General features: G+C 32.7%; 1 protein-coding gene across 1 annotated transcript in view; it reads right to left on the bottom strand.

The window, feature by feature from the left end:
- The window catches only part of CSMD3 (CUB and Sushi multiple domains 3), a 1170241-nt gene that overhangs the window by 317552 nt on the left and 830114 nt on the right, over window positions 1–22575 (bottom strand). Inside the window, exon 23 of the mRNA XM_049093360.1 lies at window positions 9350–9519. Within this exon, the coding sequence (XP_048949317.1) occupies window positions 9350–9519 (170 nt within the window). The remainder of the gene's footprint in view (window positions 1–9349; window positions 9520–22575) is intronic.

Genomic DNA, 22575 nt, shown 5'->3' on the forward strand with positions numbered 1-22575 from the left:
ATCAGGTTTTAGTAATCAATTTATGTTAACTTCATAAAACAGACTGGGAAAATCTCACTATATTTCTTTTTTTTTTTTTTTTTTTTTTTATGATAGTCATACAGAGAGAGAGAGAGGCAGAGACACAGGCAGAGGGAGAAGCAGGCTCCATGCACCGGGAGCCTGATGTGGGATTCGATCCCGGGTCTCCAGGATTGCGCTCTGGGCCAAAGGCAGGCGCCAAACCGCTGCGCCACCCAGGGATCCCTCTCACTATATTTCTAATATCTGGATTATCCAAATAAAATGAGACTTTTTATTTATAGGCTTAAGATTTTTTCAATTCAAGAAAATATCTTTGGGTTTTCATTTTTTAAATACTTCTTGTCTAGTTTATCCTTTTATTTTCTACCTAGAATGTCTATTATCTTGTATTGTTTTTAAACCTGTATTGTGATACTCCTATATTTTCTCTTCTCATCTGTCTTTCCCACTGTAGTATAAAAAACTCTTCTATTGGATCTTCCACAGGAATAATTAGAGTTTCAGCAGTGACTAATCTCTTTTTAGGGCTTCTAGCAAAATCTTAAATTTTAAAATCATTGATCAAGTTCTAGAAAGTCTCTCCTCTCTCTTTCTCTTCACACTCTAATTGCATTATCTTAAGATTTACACAAAAGTTTAAATTAATTTTCAAATTTCTCTTAGTACTTCCACAGTTGAATTTAATGCATACCCCCTGTTCTATGCATTTAATTTGGTCTTTCTTCCCTCCAATTACTGAATTCCCCTTAAATATGTATCTATGTACCCTTAGATATTTACAGGATTATATTTATTATTGATATAGGATTTAAGTGTTATCAAGACTACAGATAAAATTTTATTTAACATGCTGTGAAAATATAACTTGTACTCAAGGCCCTTGGGGTCCTCTTTGAACCACATTACCCTATGCCTTTTCTTTTTTTTTTTTTTTTAATTTTTTTTTTTTATTTTTTTTTTTATGATAGTCACATCAGAGAGAGAGAGAGAGAGAGGCAGAGACACAGGCAGAGGGAGAAGCAGGCAGGCTCCATGCACCGGGAGCCCGACGTGGGATTCGATCCCAGGTCTCCAGGATCGCGCCCTGGGCCAAAGGCAGGTGCTAAACCGCTGTACCACCCAGGGATCCCCCCTATGCCTTTTCTGAAAGTAATTCTGAAGTCTCTATTACCAGGACCTTCTGCTCTTTCCCTTTGTGATTGAGGGAATCAGCAGCTTCCTATGTGCCTACAGGCTCCACTAGTTTATTTATCGTATTAGGACAGAGAGGGAGTAGAAATAGAGGGGTGGGCAGATTTGAGGGCTAAACTCAAGCCAACATGGTCATGGAATTCCTAAAAGAAAACATTTTACTATTCTCCTTTCTTTGAAAAGTCTTTCTGTCAACTAAAACACAACAACAAGAACAACAAGAACAACAAAAGTAGGTTGACTGTTTAAGAGGATTTGCACTAGGTAGAGAGCTCCTTGGACAAACTTCCTAATATTATAGGGAGAACCTTGAGTCGCACTGATGGCACTTACCAGACAAATAAGTTTCTGTTTTAGTTATCAGCAAGAAGTTATTTATCTTCAACAAAGCTGAACCAAATGTTGAGGTTTGTTAGCTCGGGAATTTTATTGTTTAATTACAAGAGTCAACTTTCTATTTCTTAAGAATAGTAATGGTAAAAACCAGTAGTAATTCAGAGACAAGGCAACACTTGCTAGAAAACAGACTTTTCTGTTTGTGAGTTTCAAATGTTCATTATTCTCAGAAGCTGCTTCTGAACACGTTTATTTTATAACTCTACATATGACATAGTTCATAATTTCTAAGTTGAGAGCTATACACTTACAACCAAATCATTTAACTTGCAGATCCAGTGGCTCTTATTTGTGGCTAATACTGCCTAGGTAATGCCAAAGAATATTTTCCTTTTATTTTCCTTACTTTTCACCAGCACATAATTTCATTCTTATGTTATATAAATCATTGTTTCTTGGATTCAACTAGTTTTCTGCTTTTATATGTGGATAAACTTCATTTGTCAAAAATAGCCAAATAAATAATTAATTGATGCAAATGAGTAAACAGAAATTGGTTCTTGAATTCTCTTTCTAATTTTTTTAAAAGTCTCTCCTAATGTTTTTCTTAAATTTTCAATGGTAATAAAAGAAAAGTTGAATCATAAGTGAAACCCTCACTTTACACTTGAAAATCATTTGTATATAACTTAATGTTTAGAAAGTACCAAAATTCAACTGACTTAGTTCTATGCACTGGATTAGGTACTGGGAATACAATTGGAAAAAAGAAAGACATCATTCTTAACCTGAAGGAGATTTAAAGAATATTGTTTGTCCCAAGAGAAACATTTATATTATTTTTTAAGCTAGAAGAATACTTTTTTCTTTAAAAAAAAAAAAAAACTGTCTTTAAGATATCATTTGAAAACTAATCATTGAAAGAAAAAGCATTAAAAAAAGAAAAAGCATTAAAAGGGCTGATACTATATATATATATATATATATATATATATATATATATATATATATATATATAAAATCTTAAGCCCAGCAAAGAGGATCTAATTCAGCACCCACACTCAATAACTACAGCTTATTTAACAATGTAAAGTCAAAAGGCAGAAAACAAATAACACAGAAATACCACTATCATCATAAAAGTAAAATGAAGTGTGATAATTCAACTATGAATTTTTAGAAGCTTGTATAAAGTTATTAAATCAAGATGAAAAGCAAGTTTTGATTAGCAAGACTTCAAAGGGAGAGTTTTATAGTAATGATCAAGCCAATGCTATTTAATTTGTGAATAAAATCCTTCAAATGTATTCAAGGACGTATGGAAGCATAATGGCAACAAGAAATGACAAAGCAATGTAGTCAAAGGCAAATTACTTTGGAAGTAGATATGGATGCAAGTACATAAATAAGAAAATACAACCATCAAAATGTACATTTCATTTAAAAGCAAATGTACACGGACATTAGGTGGCTCAGTCGGTTAAACATCTGCCTTTGGCTCAGGTCATGATCTTGGAGTCCTGGTATCAAGTCCAGCATCAGGCTCCTGGCTCACTGGGGAGTCTGCTTCTTCCTCTCCTTCTCCTCTTCCCTCCATGCTACCTCTCTCTCTCTCTCTCTCTCTCTCTCTCTTTCAAATAGATGAATACAATCTTTTTTAAAAAGAATAAATTTATAGTACAGAGTGATTATACTAGGTCTTACCCATAGAACTTTTATTTGAGATCATTACTTTTCATATTTCTGTTCTGATTAAAGTCAGGATCTTTAAGTATGCTTTTATTTGGAGCTCTTTTCTTTTTTTCAGTTTATTATTATTATTTTCAGCACAGGTCTTATATCCATTTGTTTTCCAAAATTTACAAATCTAAAAAAGAATACAGTAACTGAATCTTTATTATATTTTTTTGTGTTAGAAATGAGAGGATTCTGGTATTCCCCGCCGAAATATTCTGTTACTTAGCACCTAATTCAGATACTGAAGACTCACTTTAACGTCAAATTTAGAATTTCAGGTTTATTTAACAATTAATATCATGAAAGCCATTGAGGGCTTTTGTAACATTAATGAAACTCTGATGAGGCTCACATTCGTCAAATGGTTGTCATTAACCTGGTAATCTTATAATAGAACAGACTAGAACTTAATGTTGCCGTGTTTCAGTTATCAAACCTTTGATAATGGATCAGGGCCTGAAATTAATTTTGTTGTACAGACCCTCCTAGATCTGGAAGGTCAAATCCTGTTATAATGAACTGCTTATCAACACTCAAAACTGTGGGTTTTGTTTATAATAAATGCATGATTAGAAGGCATATTCTCAGTCATTCCTCTAATGAATTAGCAAGTCAGATGTTATCTGAAACCAAGAACAAAAAGTACATAGAAAATAAAGTCAAAAGAGAAAAATCATATACGTACATATCCATAATCATACACACCTGCAAATTATTCCTGTTCATGGATATTAGAATTTTCATTTCTGCTGCTTGTTTTATAAATTGATTTGGAAATTTAAATAAATAATTTTTCAAATAAGGTGAGTGAAATGTCAAAGTTTGAATTAAAAAAATTGTTTTACAATGCCTTATCAAAAAGGACAATGTTCCAAACTTTATGCTCTCTGAAATAAAATGAAACAGAACAACAGAGAACTTTTGTTCATACTAAAATATTTATGTCTTTGAAATAATTGTGTAATGCGTACTCAATTATAAGAGCTAATATATTTTAGTGAAGGAGTTTGAGACATGATGCAGAGTGAGCTTTTCAGGAGTTTAAGCTCTGATAATATAACAGAGTTGAAGTTCCAATTCTACCTTTAAAGCTGTATGGCCTGTCACAAATCATTTCACTCCTGTTATCCTCAGTATGGGAAAGAATGAAGGATTTTATGCGGCCTAATATAGCACTCATAACAAATAAATATTTAGAGAGTGTTTTTGAAGGAAGAGATAATAAAGGATTACCAGTGAACAAGCAAAGCTGGCAGATATGTGTGGTGGACCTATGAGATCTCCAGTATGCTAGGAAATGTTTAACAACCAGCTTTCAAACAAATAGAATTAGTGGATGTATATACACACACATTTAAAAAAAAAACTTTTATTTTTTTATTTACATAAAGAGAGGTTGGAAAACTTTTTCTGAAAAAGAATTAGAAGATATTTTAGACTCTTTGGGGGATAATATCTCTGTCATAACTACTCAATACTGCCACTGTAGTACAAAATCAGGTACAGATAATATGTAAATAAATGAACATGAATTCTCTTAGTAAAATTTTATTTATAGAGATAGGTGTCAAGACCAGTTTGGCCCATAGAGTGTTTGGGAATCCCTGCTTGCAACTTACAAACAGCAAAAAAATATACAATAGTCATTACTTACAAACAGCAAAAAAATATACAATATCATTACTGCATATTCCATAGAGCTAATTGATTCTTATAGTATAGTTTCAGTGTTTTTTTTTTTTTTTGCCAAATTTTTGTGTCTGCAACTTATAATTGCAACTGACAAACAAGAGTGGTTCCTAAATGAATATTGCTTGATTTTTTTATGTTAACAAGATCAAAGTAAAGCAAAGTTAAAATAATGTTATATTAGAAAATCATATCTGTAAATGACGGGAGCAACTTCTTGGCTAAATTGAGTATTAGTCTTTAATTCTAGAAAATAAATACTCTCTAAAAAATAAATATTCTCAATATTTTTGTGTTATTCACAACAGAATGGCTACAGACACAATCCATTCTTAAACTCAAGTATAGATGATAAGTAAAGCAATAGATCAAGTCAAGATCTGTAGTGTTCGTCATTTTCTGCAGTGTGATTTCTCCTTAGTATTGCTGATATCAAGCTATCAATGTGACATCTCTGTATGCAGAGCTGGGAAAGGATGGACATTCTGCACAGTATTTCCACCATAGAGATATAATATACATAAATCATCTAAAAATATAGTAATAATAAAAGTAACAAAATAATCAGGAAATTAAAAGTTGTATTTGTTACCTTTGTTTTTAATATAACTTAATTATAATTGTAATATAATTTAATTTATTTTTTAATAGTGGCTATGTTTAACAACCAGTTCACAAAATTACTAACAATTTACCAGTAGGTTCTCACAAGAAGTATTCCAAAGACTAGCACATTGGTTAGGAAATATGCTTGAAAATAATACATCTTAAAAAAAAAACATTTTAATAACTTCTTGATCATACTGCTAAAAGAATGGTATTAGTGTTACTAATCAAATCCTTCAACTATCTAGTTTCTCATAAATGTGACAATTCTCTTAACTCTTTCTTTCAGACTCTCAAAACCAGTATTAAGTTATTTTACTGACTCTTCTCCATTATCATCCATTCTGTTTACATTTTGCATAAGATATAGGTCTTTAAACTACACAATACTGAGTGTGGTCAAAAGATTGTCTTGAATTTTGTCCCTGCTACATTCCCTTATCTAAACATAGTGCTTAATCTTTTTCTGAAAAGAAAAACAAACATTACAACAACAAAACAGAGATAATATTTCTGATTGCTATTCAGCTTTTGTCTTATTAGGCTGACAAGGCCAATTACTCATTGTTCCTTGTTTAGAGTGTTCATATAATAAATACCTCCTATAAATTTTAATTGAAATAACTAATTAAATTACATATTTTGAGTGAGGTTTTAGAAGTTTAGTATTCTTGCCCATTGAAAGGAACAACACCAAGGGAAGTTATATTCATAATTCCCAAACCTGGTGGTTATCAGAGAATCTGGAGAGCTTCATAAAAATCCACAGTTCCAGGTACAGACCAAATAAAACAAGTTGTCCCCAGATCTGCTGAATCACAAAATCTGGTAGTGGTGCCAGGAATAAACTACCTAGTGGAGTCAAATGATTAGCTACATTTGATATCAACTTTATTAGTGTGGTTGTATAAAAATAAAGTAGTTTATAGAAAGAGGAGAGAGGGAGAAAGAATGGATAGGTAACTGAGCAGGCATCAACCTGGATGGTGAGCTCTTAGAAAGTGTGTGTGTGTGTGTGTGTGTGTGTGTGGCTATAGATAAAGTTAATACACACCCATGCTTTTATTATTGCTGTTTTAGTTTCAGTCAGCTCTTAAATTCTCTCAGTCAAGGGGCAGAGGGTCCTACTGTAGACATTTGTTTTACCTATTTCCTAGTCTGAATGGAGGAAGAGCTGACTGCACTAGACAACATTACACCTAGTGTAATGTTGGAAAATGCTGAGATAGGGATGGGCTCTTATGGAATGGTTTGCAGTGAGGCAAATGACCCTGAGCTCCTTAGACTTGGAAAATGAATCTTCTGTCCTTTGGAGAGCACATCTCTCTACTTGGGAATATCTAACTGTGCCTGTGTCAGTAGGTATTTTTGAACTAGTGGTCCATTAGATTAATAGAAAGAATAAGACAATATACAAGCATCTTACATCTTAAACTGGTGGAGAAATCATGAAGAAAGATTTAGAGGTTAAAGTCCATCCCCAACTGTCTCTATACAGTGGCTTGCTGAAGTTATTTTGAAATAATAATTCAGAATAAACCCCAGGGAAGATTATCAGCAACAGGGGGTGTTTCTATTGTAATATTTAGTACATAATATTTTCAACTTTGGGAAACGTGTCTTTATTCTGGGAAAGTTACAAATATCTTAATTGTTGGGGATATACATTTCCATCCTGTTGCTCATGAAAGAAAAATCCTTATTTATTTAAAAATCATTTTTTAAAGGGCCCTGAATTGAATTTTTCTGCCTTTCTTCGTCTCTCACCATCCCATGCACTCAACCATTCTCAGGGTAACACAGGCAACAAGTGAATGTTACCTTACTCCAAAGAAGCAGGAGATTAGTCAGAAATCACTCTGAGGAACACATTAGGGCTATTTTTCTATTTTTAAAAAGATTATTTATTTATTTATTTACTTATTTGAGAGAGAGTGAGGGAGAGAGAGAGAGAATGAGAGGGAGAAGGGTTAGTGGGAGAAGCAGACTCCCTGCTGGTGGGAAGCCCAATGTGGGCTCGGACTTGAGACTCTAGGATCATGACCTGAGCAGAAGGCAGATGCTTAACTGACTGAAACACTCAGGTGCTCCTACAGCTATTTTTCTAAAGGCATCATCTCCTATCTCAAATGAATTTTCCAATTAATAGACATCACTCGGCATGGAAAAGTAATAGATACTTTTCAGGCATCACAGAGAGTAAAGAAATATTTTAGGAAGAATGGTGGTGGTGTGGGGAAGCACTTCTTTACTATTAACTGATAACCATATGTTTATTATTGTTGTGCCATACAGGTTAGTAGCTAGTCTGTATCTTGATATATTTTTCCCCATACATAGCCTGAGAAAAGAATAAGCATTGGTTCACTTCTATGTTTAGGCATCCCATTAATCTTAATGCTGACTCTAAGTCAGCAAATAAAACTTATTTTAACAAGAAAACCCAAACAATGATCTGTAGGTTAAAGAGATTATAAAGTGAATTTCTGTTGCCTGTTGGGGGAAAGTGCAAAAAACAGGAATGGTCCTAAATTAACAATAATATTGTTTACATTTAGGGAAATTTCCCACGTCTATACAAACCCCAAAGCACACACTCCTGTGTTAGAGAACCATCAATTATCATCAAAATTATATTCTTTTCAAGAGAAAAAAATAACCAACACTCTTAAAATCACTGCTAAGCAAGGATCCTCTACCCTTGCCAATCTGAGATGTCACATTTTTTTTTAAGATTGTGAAAACAGAATTATGTTGAATTTCTTACCAGGTAAGGAAATCTTGATGAGTAGGGAAATTTATGCAATCATCTTAAAAATATATAAATTTGATGTTTACAGAAGGATTTATTTTTATTCTACTTCTTCATATAAATTATATTTACTAAAACACTTTGCAAAATATGAATCAGCAAGTATGGAAATATTTATTTTCCTAAAATTGTATCTATTAAAAAGGTGGGACCTTTGCCTATTTCAACTTTTTAGAATAAGTTTACAAATTCTACTCCAAATGTTTATTAATCATCTTAATATTTGAAAAGATTTATTGATTTATTGATTTTAGAGCGAGAGAACGTGAGAAGAAGGGGCAGAGGGAAAGAGAGAGAGAATCTCAAGCAGACCACACTCTGAGCATGATGTCTGATGATGGGGAGTTAGATCTCATGACCCTGAGATCATGGCCTGAGCTGAAACCAAGAGTCATATGCTTAACCGGCTGTGCCACCCAGGTGCTCCACTAAACATTTATTATTAACAAAATATATTTTTCTCAATAATTTATAGATAGGAAGTAATTCATTTTATGTATTTATAAAATATAACATTTTTGTAGTCATAAATGCAAAAAAAAATCCATGTTATCAACAGAGATAACCAAATTATTTAATGTATACCAAAACAGAAATAAATCATCACTATATTTCTTACAGAAATAACCATTCCTGTGTTAATTATATTTTAAATACATGTCTCCTTGGAGATTAGAAGATATTTGGCTTGAAAATGTTATTTTGGTGTTACTGAAACATTAAAATTTATGTACCATAAAATAAAAATGAATATATTATAAATGGACATTGGAAACAAAACATTTATCTCAATGAAAATGATCATAGGAAAATGGGAAACGACGTATAATTGAAATCTATGATTGGCAGAATCAACTTACGTTTGATCATACATATATATACACATTTATATATATTCATATATACTGAATGACTAAAAATGATCAAAATACAAGTATTTCTGAGTCCACCTACCTTAAGAACATCTCCTTGTGCTAAATGAAATGTTCTGGCTGAAATATTGATTCCCTTTCCTGCTTGAACCTGAATACTATAAATGCATTCATGGTTGTTTTCATAGTTGAGTGGATAATTTGGAGAAAGCAAAATTCCTTCATTATTTGTTGCAGATGCACCACATTCAGCTGCAGATAAAACAGAATATTGAAGTACAGTTTAATAGAAAGCATTATCATTTGCAAGTAATGTAATGTATGGAAGTGTTAATGCATTTTACTCTAACTAGAACCTAACAGGAAAATAATGTACAGAATGGCTGTGTGTTGTAGATGACTCATTCCCTCTCAAATAATACATGGGAAGAAGGAAAAACTGTCCATGGACAGGACATTTGTACATAAATGGAAATATACAATAGCTTCAGTCATTTCCTCTTGCCCCAAAGATGAAAGGATAGGATGGAAAAGGATGGCAGCCCAAGATTTTCAGGATGTATTTTTAGTTTGTAGGTTTCTGATTAAATTCATAATTTATATCGTTTAAAGTCTAAAAGAAAGGTAAAGTGATCAATTTTATTTTAGAATGATTTTTATTCGATCTTTTTAGTTTTATCTTTTCTTGAATTTGACCCCTCTTCCTCCCAATAGTCAGTTTTCCCCTGATCCAAGAACCTCAGGAACAAAAGGGAAATAAATACTACATCGCCTTTGAAAACTGATATAATGGGTAAAATCTGCTAACCAGCAATTGTAACAAACTGGATACTTTTGGAAAATGTATCACATTTCCCAGTTTAAGCAACAAAGTAATTTAAGGGGTTCTCATAATCAGTATATGGTTACTGATGACCCTCTGGATTAATCTAGGAAAATTTAATGATGGAATTTCTCAATTTTTTTTTCAAATTTAACTTTAATTTATACTTTAAAAAGCGTGTGGCAATAGTACAAAATCAAACAAGTTTTTATAAATTCCGAAACATATTCCTTATGTCTCAGAAATTCAATGAGTTCAGTTTTCTATCAGATCTAATAACTTGCTTCATATTATCATACCATAAGCCAAGGGAAGTTACATTTTTCAAAGTTTTAACTTATCAAGAAAATTAAGCAAATCATTATGTTCCAGAAATAAGATTTTTAAAATAATTATTCATGAGAATAATCATAGGAGGTATAAAACAAGGTAAAATATAATGAATTGCTTTTAACTTTTAAATGCAATGTTTAATGCTTAAACATTAACAAAACTAAGGCAAAAGAAGAAAGCCTAATGAGAAAATGAAAATGATCAAAATGAAGCAGTCAGGATAATAACAACATAGTGTGAAATAATAATAAAAACCAATGATGTGTTGCTAACAATTAACCAGTCACATGAACAACTGCCACACAATTGAGTTCCACTAAGTTCCTTTTAAAGTAGAAGAAAAAAAAAACCTCAAAAACTCCCAATATTGATTTAAATTGTTTTCATTTTAATGTAACGTAACCATGTGCAAACATAAAATAAGTCCTTGTGCTCTTAGCTGTACACAATTATAATACCAAAACATGTTTTAAAATATAAGACTAAAACAGTAAAATCTAAAATAGCAACATGTATCTAATGTGACATAAGATTTCATTTTCCTGAAATTAAATTGCCCTTGGCAGTGTGGATAAGGAGCCGGCTGCTAGCATACAGGCATTTGGAGTTTGCTATGCCTTTAAGTACACGAGGCTATGTAATGATTCAATTCTCTCTTATCTTATCCCTCTTTATACTGCTGAGAAACTTTCATCTGTGTGGTCCAGTATGATGCCACATGGCCTTCCCTTAGTGCCAGAGAATAATTTATATTTTAAATCTGACTCACTTCCTTCTTACTAGTTTATTTGAATCTAGGTATACTCGCGAGGAATAAAGACAAATTATCAGACCACCTGGATGACGCAGAATACACGTGTATTTTTTATCAGTTAGATTATTTTTAGAGAATACACCCAGCTTCAACTGATATAGAATCATGGAGTTCTGAGAATATATTCTTTGATGCCAGCTTCTGAAACACCAATGCCCTGATGAAGAGCTCAGGCTTTTCAGAGATTTAGTTTTCAGAATTAAGTTCTATATTCTACCTATATATATGGCTTCGGCAAGCTATTTATTCTCTCTAAGCTTGAATAGTGCCATTATTACTGTGAAAATAATAATACCCACCTCAAAGAGATGCTTCGTTTGTATGCATGAATTGATAATATATGCAGAATATACATGTTGAGCATTTAGCTCAGTGCTGACATACAATAAATGCTCAAAAATTAAAACTGTCATTATGAATATTTAGGTGTAAATACTAAGGATAGCATTCTGCTCCACATACAGAAAAAGAGTTTTAGGATACTTACATTGTCCCCGGTGTGACTATCCAGGTGCACAAAGACATTTATGTATGTAAAAAGCCAGAGGACTCTTCATAATTTTGGAGAATTACTTATAATATTAAAATTATTTTAGTAACTTGTATGAACTGAACAAAACAAAAATTAGCCCTCCCAAGCAAAGCAATAAATTACTTCATTACCCTGGAAAATTCACTAATAATTTATTGCTAAGTTCTTAACATTTGAATAGAAGGTAGGTGCTTTCTCCCATAAATATTGTTGGGTCTATATTGTATTATTTATTTATTTATTTGTTTGTTTGTTTTATATTGTATGATTTAATGGAGATTTGCTTTTATATGAAAAATAACCTGCTTCTGTTGCATTTTAGTATTTCGGTTGGCTTAAATGGCTATAAATGATTTTCTAGTTGCTGAAATAAAATCAGGGCTTAAACCAGAATGGAAGTCTTAAGGAAGAACATTTGGATTAAGTTAGTACCTTTTGCATTTAATCATGACTAAGCATAAATTATGGGGCCCGGAGTAAAATGAAAGCACACTGCCCCTTGTTAAAATTGTACTGAGCATTTCAATAAAGCATTAACACAAGCCTAGGGCCCTTCTTAGCATAGATCTCTGTCACACACATGAAGCCAATTCTGCATATTTTCCCTCACAACTCTGCAAGGTAAAACGTACTGTCTCTAATTTTATAGATGAAGACTCCAAAGTGAGCTTTCTTGCTAAATTCAAACAGTGTGTATCAGAGCTGGGATTTACATTGGAATTTACACCTGCCATTGCCCATGGTGTTAAAATAAAAAAAAAAAAATACAATTTCTCTTTCAGATCAAAATGTTTCTTTAGTGTGACAGGAGGTAATATTAATAATTATGCCACACAACAGGTGCAGATTGAAGCTATGCTAGATAAACTTGTATGCAAGGTCATTTTTTTCTTTATTTTTTTCTTTTATTTTTCTTTTTTTCTTTATTTTTATAAACTTGTATGCAAGGTCATTTTCTTTATTTTGGAACACACACTGTTCCATTAAAAACTAAGAATTATTTTCTATGGTCTGGGGTATGTCCTGGAGGTCAGAACGTATTCACCCCACTTATAAATTATAAGAAATAATTATTAATGTTCAGAATGACTGTCTCATTTTAAGGGAAGATCTTGAAATGTAAAAAATGAGACTCAATTCAGAATGGTCCACTTACACATATAGGAAAATGAACAGATCTATTTTTTTTTTCAATAAGACTCTTAAAGGATAAACAGGATTAAGTTAAGGAGGAACACATTTCACCATGATACTAACTCCAGAAGCTAGGTGATTAATAAAAACATTATTTGTACATGTAATCTCATTTTTTATTTTCTCTTTGAATTTCAAATATACCCCAAACTGGTTTATGAGACTCAATGTAGGAACATTTGCCCTGTACAAGGTCTCTTCCAATACTCCAGCTACAGAGCTCTTGCTTGCCAACTGGAATCGAGTGGGATCTAATGTTGAAATTAACAACAAACTTTGCACAGTTTGACCATATGCCCAAGTCTAGAAATGAACATGTTCCTATCTTGTTGTGTAATAAGCTGACACAATGATATTTTCCAAATGCAAATTTGATCTTGTACTTTGTGCCTCAAATATACTCACCATCAGCAAGTCAAAGTCCATAGAATGTGATACAGGCCATTTATGCTGTGAATCCAGTTTACCTTTCTAGCTATTCCCTACCATTCTTTCCAGTTCAGCTATCCTGAGGTACTGGCCCCTTGCCAGGGTCTCATACTCAGCCTTTATAGGTGCTGTTATTTTCTCCACATGTAAGCACCACCTCTACTTCCAGTGGATGCGATTTCAGGGCCCAAAGAAGCAATTGACTTGCTATGGAATTATACTGTTATGGATCTTCCCAGCATCAGGTGGCTGTGATGGTGTATGAAATAAATGAAATAATATCACATTGAAGTATCAGGAATAATTCTCACAAATAACAGTCATGGCTATTATGTTCATGAATGTCCAGAAAAAAGTACGCTAACTACATTTCCATTGTATATGGCATCAGTATCACAGCAAGTTTTCACAAAGCATACTAAAAATGAGAAGATATGTAAGTATTGACAAACTGTGATTGAAAGTTCTTAAGATATGTTAAAATCACCTGAGGGGGGAAAAATAGCAGCAGAACAGCTAGCTCTAAGAGAGAAGAAAAATGGTTAGTTGATTCTGGCAAGATAAGGTTATATAAAGAAACATCCTCTACAAGGGAAAGAGTAGTTTGAGTAAAGGAAGTCCTAGAAATCCAAGTGAGTTGAAAAGCTGTCATCATAGCCCAGCCATAGTGACATTTATGAAGAGTATGCAGCTGTCACTGAACGAACACAAATTTGTGACTCACTACATCAGGGCAATGCCAGGGTTTTCAGGCAGGTGCTGTAACAAATTGCATATATCATATAACATACACGGGAGAAACATTTATCTTAATAAAAATCAAGCTACAGAATCACTTTAATATAAACTATTAATGTTTTTGCTAAACTGGGTAACTTGGTAGAGAATGTATACTAAGATATTTATTTATTTATTCATGAGAGCTATAGACTGGGAGAGAGAGGCAAAGAAATAGGCAGAAGACTCCTCACAGGGAGCCTGAGGTGGGACTTGATCCCGGATTCTGGGATCACGACGTGAGCAGAAGACAGGTACCCAACCACTGAGCCACCCAGGTGTCCCTGTGTACTAAGATATTTAAAGTGACTAGAGACAGGTAATTGTATGCTCCAATTTGGAAAAACTCAAATTGATTTAATTAACAGATATTTATCAAATCCTTAGTATGTACCAGGCATGTGAGGTACAGTTTTGAAACCCTCATAGAACTTACTTTATGACAGAAAAGACAAATGGCTACTGCATAATCATTAAAATAAGCATATTATATGTGGCAAGACATAATTGGGAGCCCTGACTTGTTCCGAATAAAGTCAAGATTTCTCTAAAGGATCGAAATAAGTCAATTAAAGGCAACAGGAGAAGATAGGTTGAGGGAAAGAATATTTCAAACAGAAGAAATATTTCTGAAAATATTATGGGGGTGAGGGATTTTGACAGATTCTGGGAATTGAAAGATCTGATATGGGAGAGGTTTTATTTGTACAAGTTTGAGCTAGAGGGAGGTCCCTCAGGATAAGAGTTTCTTTTGTTGTTTATCTGTTATGATAGGGAAAAAAATGTTTTTCTTAGATGCGTAGGAAAGGGGATGTCACTAGACATGAACTGCTTGTTCTTGTGTTGGGGGGAATACTTTTGTTTTTTAAAGCTTAGAAAGTCAGTTGCAGAAGATGAAGAATACAGGAGTAGATTGAATGAGACTTGTTCATAAAATATTTGAGATTTTGGGTCAGAAAACTATTGCTTCATGGTTCAAGGGTTGCAATATTTTTTTTTCTAAAAGTATGGTAAATATACTTTTTCCTACCATAACACAAGCCCAACATCTTGCTTCTTTCATGCTTTGGTCTAGAATAAATTTTGTCTTTTTGGTAACTGTCACTAACTTCTAAAGCCTAAGTTTGTTAATAATGAAAATCAATGTTAAAAAAATCAATTTTCCTGCAAAATAATCAATGTTAAAATATTAAGAGGTAATACTTCCTCTCTCTAATTTGAACTGGGAGATCATCTTTAAATTATAGAATTAATTATATAAAATATTACATAATTTAACAAAGTACTAGGGAAATATTTTTGGAAAGTAGGCCTTTAATCATTCTTATCAAATATTTTCTGTGCAATCTCCAATCCAAATGTTATCTGTTATAACACCTTCATTTTGTGAAAAACAAATCCTGGTTATATAAATATTCTTATTTTAACATACAGATTAAGAAATCTATGCAAGTTACCCATATGAAACTCTTTGCTGAGCTGAAAATAATATGTTGATAAATGTAACCTTCCTTGGATTGGAGTAGGAGAGATATGTGTACTGGAATCTGGTGATAAGAGTCACTGCTACAGTGAGGAATTCACTAGAGCAGGGATATCCATTGCATTTCAACTTTTTTCTTACTTACTGAAAAACAAGCCAGCCTATGCATCATTAATCTCCATTACTAGGGTAAGAAAATCTGGTAGCATCTATTGTGTGCATACAGCCACATATTTTCAGATAAACTGGTAAAATGCTTTTCAGTAATTTGGCTGGGAAATTTGAAAAATGTCTATGATCAGTGAGGTTTGCAGTTTTTTTTAAGAATTTGCATTGCAATTGAATCTCTTCTTTTATGCTATTTTGATAGCACCACAGGTTATGTTAAAATTGTTTTGTGAAAGCAGTTAAAAAACTTGATTTGGAATATTAAAAAATTTGAAAAATTTCAAAACTAAACATATGGTATGCTAACTTAATAGGGTATAGCATTAAGTAGAAATATTATTTTCCATATGCTTAATTATTACCAGAGGAAAAATAATGGTAATGATTATCTTCATATAAAAAGGTACGGGGCAGAGGCATTCAAACTGTCAAATCCAAATCAGCCATTTATTTTATGTCATGTATATAAATTTACTTTTGTTTTAGTTTTCAATCAGTTATTGAGCCTATATGTCCCAAATCTAATTTCACTATATTTCATTAAATTAAGACACTACTTATTTTAAGAGGCAGCATTATTTTGTGTCTCTAAGAAAGCAAAACGTTGCCAATGAGCTATGATAGCCATTGACTGTGACATACATACCAATTTTAGAGATGTAAATTTTTTGAAAGGGACATCTAAGAAACTGTGAAATGTGATGAGATGTGTTAATAAGCTTGAATACATTCCCAAACACTTCTCTTAATATGCCTTTATGACTTGGCAGTATAAATAACACATTAGTTCTACAGTTTTTTCTTTTTTTTGTCAAATTTTTTTTTTCTCAAATAAGCACTTAAATAAAGCTTAGATTCTCATAGAGTGGTGGAAATTAGAAGGTAGAGAGTATATTAATCTTCTTATGCCATCACTGAAAATATGAGAATCCATTAGTATTACTTGTATAAAGTCTGGGTTTCCTAACCTTTGTTATTCTTGACAACAGTAACACTCTATTGGATTTCTTTTTTTCTTTTTTCCAGTCCCTCCAAATACAATGCATTTATGTGTCCAAGAACAAACTACTGCTTATTTTTTTTTCAAACTACTGCTTATTAAAATTATCTATGAATCAAGAGTTTCTAAACCGATTTTCACTAGAAGAATTTAATTTGGAATTTGTCATTTTTCTTCTTAAAATTTCATTTTAATGCATTTTCTATATTCATTTTTCCATGAAAAATCATGGCAATCATCATTGCCATGCAGAATTATTATTTTATGAATTACAGTCTTAATTAAGGAGCATAAGTTCAAAACTTTTTAAATTTATTTATTTTTTTTATTTTTTTAAAAGATTTTATTTATTTGAGAGAAAGAGAGTATGCCTGCATGAGCAGGGGAGAGGGGCAGAGGAAGAAGAATAAGCAGATCCCTGCAGGAGTCTGACAGAGTGGGACTCCATTCCAGGACCCTGAGATACTGACCTGAGCAGAAGGCAGATGCTTAACCAATGCAGCTACCTAAGCATCCCAAAACTCTTTTTTAAAAAAAATTAAATAACAATTTTCTGCCAGAAACTATGGAGGATTTCCTATAATCTGCCAGTGCCCGTTCATGTATCCTTTACTTCTATAAGCAGCAGTTCAAGGTCTACTGTACTCAGTTTATTTACTCATTAAAGATAACTGTAACAGTGATACCTATGATATACTACATTAGGCCTTGGGAATAAGGTTATTCTCATGTGATATGTGGTCAGAAGAGAGACAGACACAAAAACTGGCACAGCACTGATGTATAATCTGTAGCATAACACAAGTTTGCCATGTCCTGGAAAATGAGGAAATAATAGCATTGTAAAGTAATGGTAAGATAATATGTCAGGGAAGACTTCATGGAATATGTTATCTTTGATCTGAGTAAAAAAAAAAAAAAAAAAATTTCCAAAAGTAATAACAATGGTGAAAAAAGACTCCAGAAAGAATTACTTGAATTAAAGCACAAATGAGTCAACCAGATCGATATACTTCGATATACTTAGGAGAATGAGTAGTTGATGTGCCTTTCTAAGAAACTCAGACTTCGTCATGTAGGCAGTAGGGATCCACTGAAGAGAAAAAGATGATCAGATTTGATAAGCCCATTAGGGCAGCTCTATGAGGAATGATACAAGAGAAAATAATAGCCTTGGGCTCCTAGAGGCAGAAACACCTACAGAAATTAATTGTAGTATGTCAAACAGAAGATGGGCTTGAACTAAAGTGATGGAGGAAGAAATTGAAAGTAAAGGTTATAGAACTTGGAGACTAAATGAGAATGGGGAATGAAAGAGGGTGAAAGATAAAGAAGACAGGAGGAAGAATGGCTTTGGGTCTATTGATGAACTTATTTTTACATGATGAATTTTCTATGCCTGTGGGATATCATGTGAAGAAGTCCACTAAGCAGCTAGACATGCTTGTAGTCATGGGATTGTTAATGTAAGCCACAAACAAAAGGATGCATCCAGAGATCATGAATGGAGAGGAAAAGGAAACTAACACCAGAACCCACGGCAAAAGGACATTCAGAGAAATCAGAGGCAAAAGGACACTCAAAGAAGATGCTTTGATGAAGGAGTAGGGAAGTTATAGATTCAAGGAAATTGTCAGCAGTGTTAAATGTCAGAGAGAGTTCAGTTAAGATGAATACTAAGAGTTCACTGCTTTGGTAATTAAGAGGTTGGGAAGAAAGGGAGTAAGACAAAGTCTTTAATGATACTGGTGATAAAAGTAGAGAGATAAAAAGATAGCAATGGGTGACACAGGTTTGAAGGAAGAGTTCTTTGTGGTTGTTTTGTTTTTTGCTATTATTTTTGTTGTTATTTTGGTTTGGGTTAATTGTGAATTTAAAAAGATTTGAAGATGTTTATATTATAATAGTACAGAGATAGAGGTTCAGCAGGATTTTCAAAAGCCATCCCAATTCTGAAGACCTAATAGTCTAGTATCCTACAACTAGAGTAATCAAAAGTGACATGGGAAAATCTGTGTGATTTTTATTGTGATAAGTAAAGATACAGATTTAAATTGCATATACACGATGCTCATGGGACAACATATACATAAAAAATGCTACAAGAATATAGCAACAAATTCTTTAGTAGTTTTAGATAAATTACTTAATATTTAAAAACACACTGAAAAAATGGGATCATTATGCTTAGAATAGATTGTTTTGTTTTCATTACTTTTGAAGATTGCATGGTGGGCTGAGATTGTTACTGGTTTATAATAAGACTGTTAAACATATATTTTACTCTTCGACTACCTCATTTAACTCAACTGATAAACTAATAGTGTTATAAAAATTATTGATGTTGTATCAAAAATGTTTGTAAAAAAATACTTCTACCCCATTTAAATTATTCCATACATTGTTATGATACAAGAGAAAATAATCTTTTAGGTAACCGTAATGATTACATTTCCTTGTGAGTTATTTCAGTGAAGGGGACCAAATTGTAGTAAGTACTCTGAGAGACAACAACTAATAATATTTCTGATATCCCAAGAGTCTAATATACTTTTCTAGACCCTGTGAAAGCCCAATAAATGCTGTTAACAACAAGGCAGAAGGAATACTAGAATAAGAGAAACAAGTTATTTTTGGAAAAAATTATAATAAATAGTGTTTATAGAAAATAGAACAAAATATAATTCATCTAATAGAGTTTACTCCATATATTATATGCAAAGCTTTATATATGAAGGGGATACAAGCAACGACAATGGTTAATAGCATTTAAGTGCTTCCTATACTAAGTGTCTTCTTTACAGTTTTCAGTGAAGTAAGCCTGTGTTTCTAATGAGAAATTTGAAGATAGGAGTGACTGAATAAAACTACTCAAGATCACAAAATTTGTGAAGATTCAAACTCAGATGTTTCTCTCCAGACCCTAAACTCTCAACTACTAGTTGATATTTCCACTGAAAGAATAAGATACAAACTACAAATCAAGGCAGGAACTGCATAAAACTATGCTATAAAGCAGGGGGTGTAAAGAACTGATGGTATTTACAACTTTAAAGAAGAGAAAAAACCCTCCTTGTGGAAAAGCCAGACAATGCTTCATCAAGAAGGTAACATTTTGGTTGCACTTTCCAGGGTGGATGGAATTCTGATGGACTGAGAAGGGGAAGGGAAGATTTAGGGGAAAAAGATAATTTCACTGAAGAATATTATTAATTTTCCTGAAGGTGAGGGAGGAAGAAAGGAAAGGCAGGAGTAAGTTTTAATTTTACTTAGCCCAACAGGTATGTATGTATAAAAATAAATCTTCACCTTCATAACAGCCTTGGGAATTTGCTCTCTGCAATGTGTTGATTAAATACTTAATATTAAATTTAATCTTTAACCATAGGTATCAGAGATATTCAAAACACATTTCCTATCCAGAGGTTAAAATGCAGTGTCTTTCATCTAAACAGTCTCAGATTAAGTGTAAGCTTAATAAAGTTATCTACTGAAACTGAAAGAAGAGGAGTTGGAAAGGGGAGCAGATAACGTCTTTGTACATTTTCCTGTATTGTGAGCATTGTCCAATATTTTTTAATGGAAGGTTAAGAAAACAAATAAGGCACACATGGTTTCTTAAATATGAAGGTGATTCTATAATATTGAAAGCTTCCTCATACCTATTTAAATAAATCAAATATTATAGTAAGCAAACTTTGTAAAGTATACAAAATAGCACATTTAAAGAAGGGAGTGTATAATATAATGAATGTTTTAGGAGTATGGTGGCTAAATTGAGGTATGGTTAAAAAAACACATGTCCTTTATGGGAAATGAAATGTACATTAAACAAATGTAGTCATTTAAGCAGGATTATTGATTCACATTTCGTTGTATACATAAAATAAAAATTTATTTTAGTATTTGACAAGTCCAGAAATCCTTAAGAATGGTTTCCAAGGTTCATCTCCACAAATATAATCATAATTAAGCTTAGCATTTTTGTAAAGAATTTCTGGCATGATCTGTTCATCTTGCCCTAAATGCTAAGTTAAGGCCTTTGTGAGCAGAGGCACAGTTGTGTTCCTCACACTTAAACACTGTAAAAGAGCCACAGGAAAAATTAAAGGATGTTTTGATCTCTTAGACTCCCTGTCCTCTTCATAACATATATTTTCTCAAATCTCTGATCTTTCCCTGATTCCTATCATCAAGTGTGAAATGGTAGTGGTCAGGGTGAGGCTTTTTTACTTAGCTCTTTGAAATCCAAGTTGTTGCTCATTTCTCCAATTCTTCCCTTCTTGCTGGTAGCAACGAACAACTTTAGAATATGATCTGATTAACCGATAAATAGCTGGCCTAAGATTATTTTGACTAGTGATTTTCCAGTTCCACTGAAGTCATAAAACATTACCTCCCAAGTCTCTCAAAAGCCCACAAAAACTAATGAGGGAAGTCCTGAGACTGACTGCCGCCTCACCAGTGGAGGAGCATCATCTGATTCTCAGCTCATAGCTTATTCTGGAGGTGGATGGATGTAGAAGTCAGAGGCTACTGAGACTACCATGGTGGACTTTTCTTAACCAGTGCATGAAGTGTTAGGATGTCAAATTCAGTAAGAAGGCTTGTGCTTTCCACTTCAAATTGCATTAAAATGAACCCTGATAAACACTCAATAATTATATTCACATACTATAATTCAAACTATATCCCTTTCCTGGAATATGTGGAATTTTAAATGAGTTTTTAAGATATCAAATTATTTATTCTGTATTGAAATGTTTTTTGCAAATTGAATATATCAAAAGAAACAAAATTTAATATGCTAAAAATTTGATAATTTCTAAATAACTTTCCAAAATAAGAAATTTTCACTCAACTTCTAAGGTTTTGTGGAGATAGAATGATAAATGCCACTCCTAATCCAGATAATTCTTGACTTTACATCTGTAAATCAAGAGCTAGAGTCTTAATTTTAGACTATACATATGCCAGCAGGTATACCTTCTGGATGTTTAATACTTTTCTAAGCATAGGAAACATGGGGAGTATTTACCTTCTATGGAATGTACCAAATTAATCCAAGGAAATGAATCATCCTGAGTTTTACCACTTTAATTTACGAATCAGTTATCATCTTCTTTGTATTAATAGTAAAAAGAGACAAAAGTGTTCAGAAAAGAGTAGTCTAATTTTGGATGGGCACATAAGATCACACACCTCCCCCCACCTCATACACATACACATCCAGAAATTTAAAAATAATTTAAAGAATCAAAAGCAAGATCGCTATGTATTGACATTACTACCTTATGTTTTGTTTCAAGGCATGATCGTTAACAGACTATTGGTTTTGGAAATGGCTTTTCCATTTAAAGTAGATATGAATCATTGGTACTAGCATGGTATTTGTTGCTGACAATAACACATGTTGAGTCATTTCATACTCCCATTACAGATTATAGATAATGAAATAAAATTCAAATGTGTCTTTTTATGTCTATTGGACAATGAGATTGCATACAGAATAGATAATTTGTCTACATAAAACATAAGAAATTCAAATTTCCCTCAAGTGACAGAAATCTAACCATCTAAAATATAGCACCTTGAATTCAAATGCTACATTTTAAACATCTGATAGATGGATAGAAATTCTAGTACATAATAGGCACTCTGGGAGTAGAGAGGAGTGAGATAAACAGATAGATTAAATGATAAATTGCTATGCAATGTGCTAAGTGCTATAAAAACAAACATAAACAAGTTTGGT

Source organism: Canis lupus, chromosome 13 (assembly GCF_003254725.2).
Source record: "Canis lupus dingo isolate Sandy chromosome 13, ASM325472v2, whole genome shotgun sequence".
NCBI lineage: Eukaryota > Metazoa > Chordata > Mammalia > Carnivora > Canidae > Canis > Canis lupus.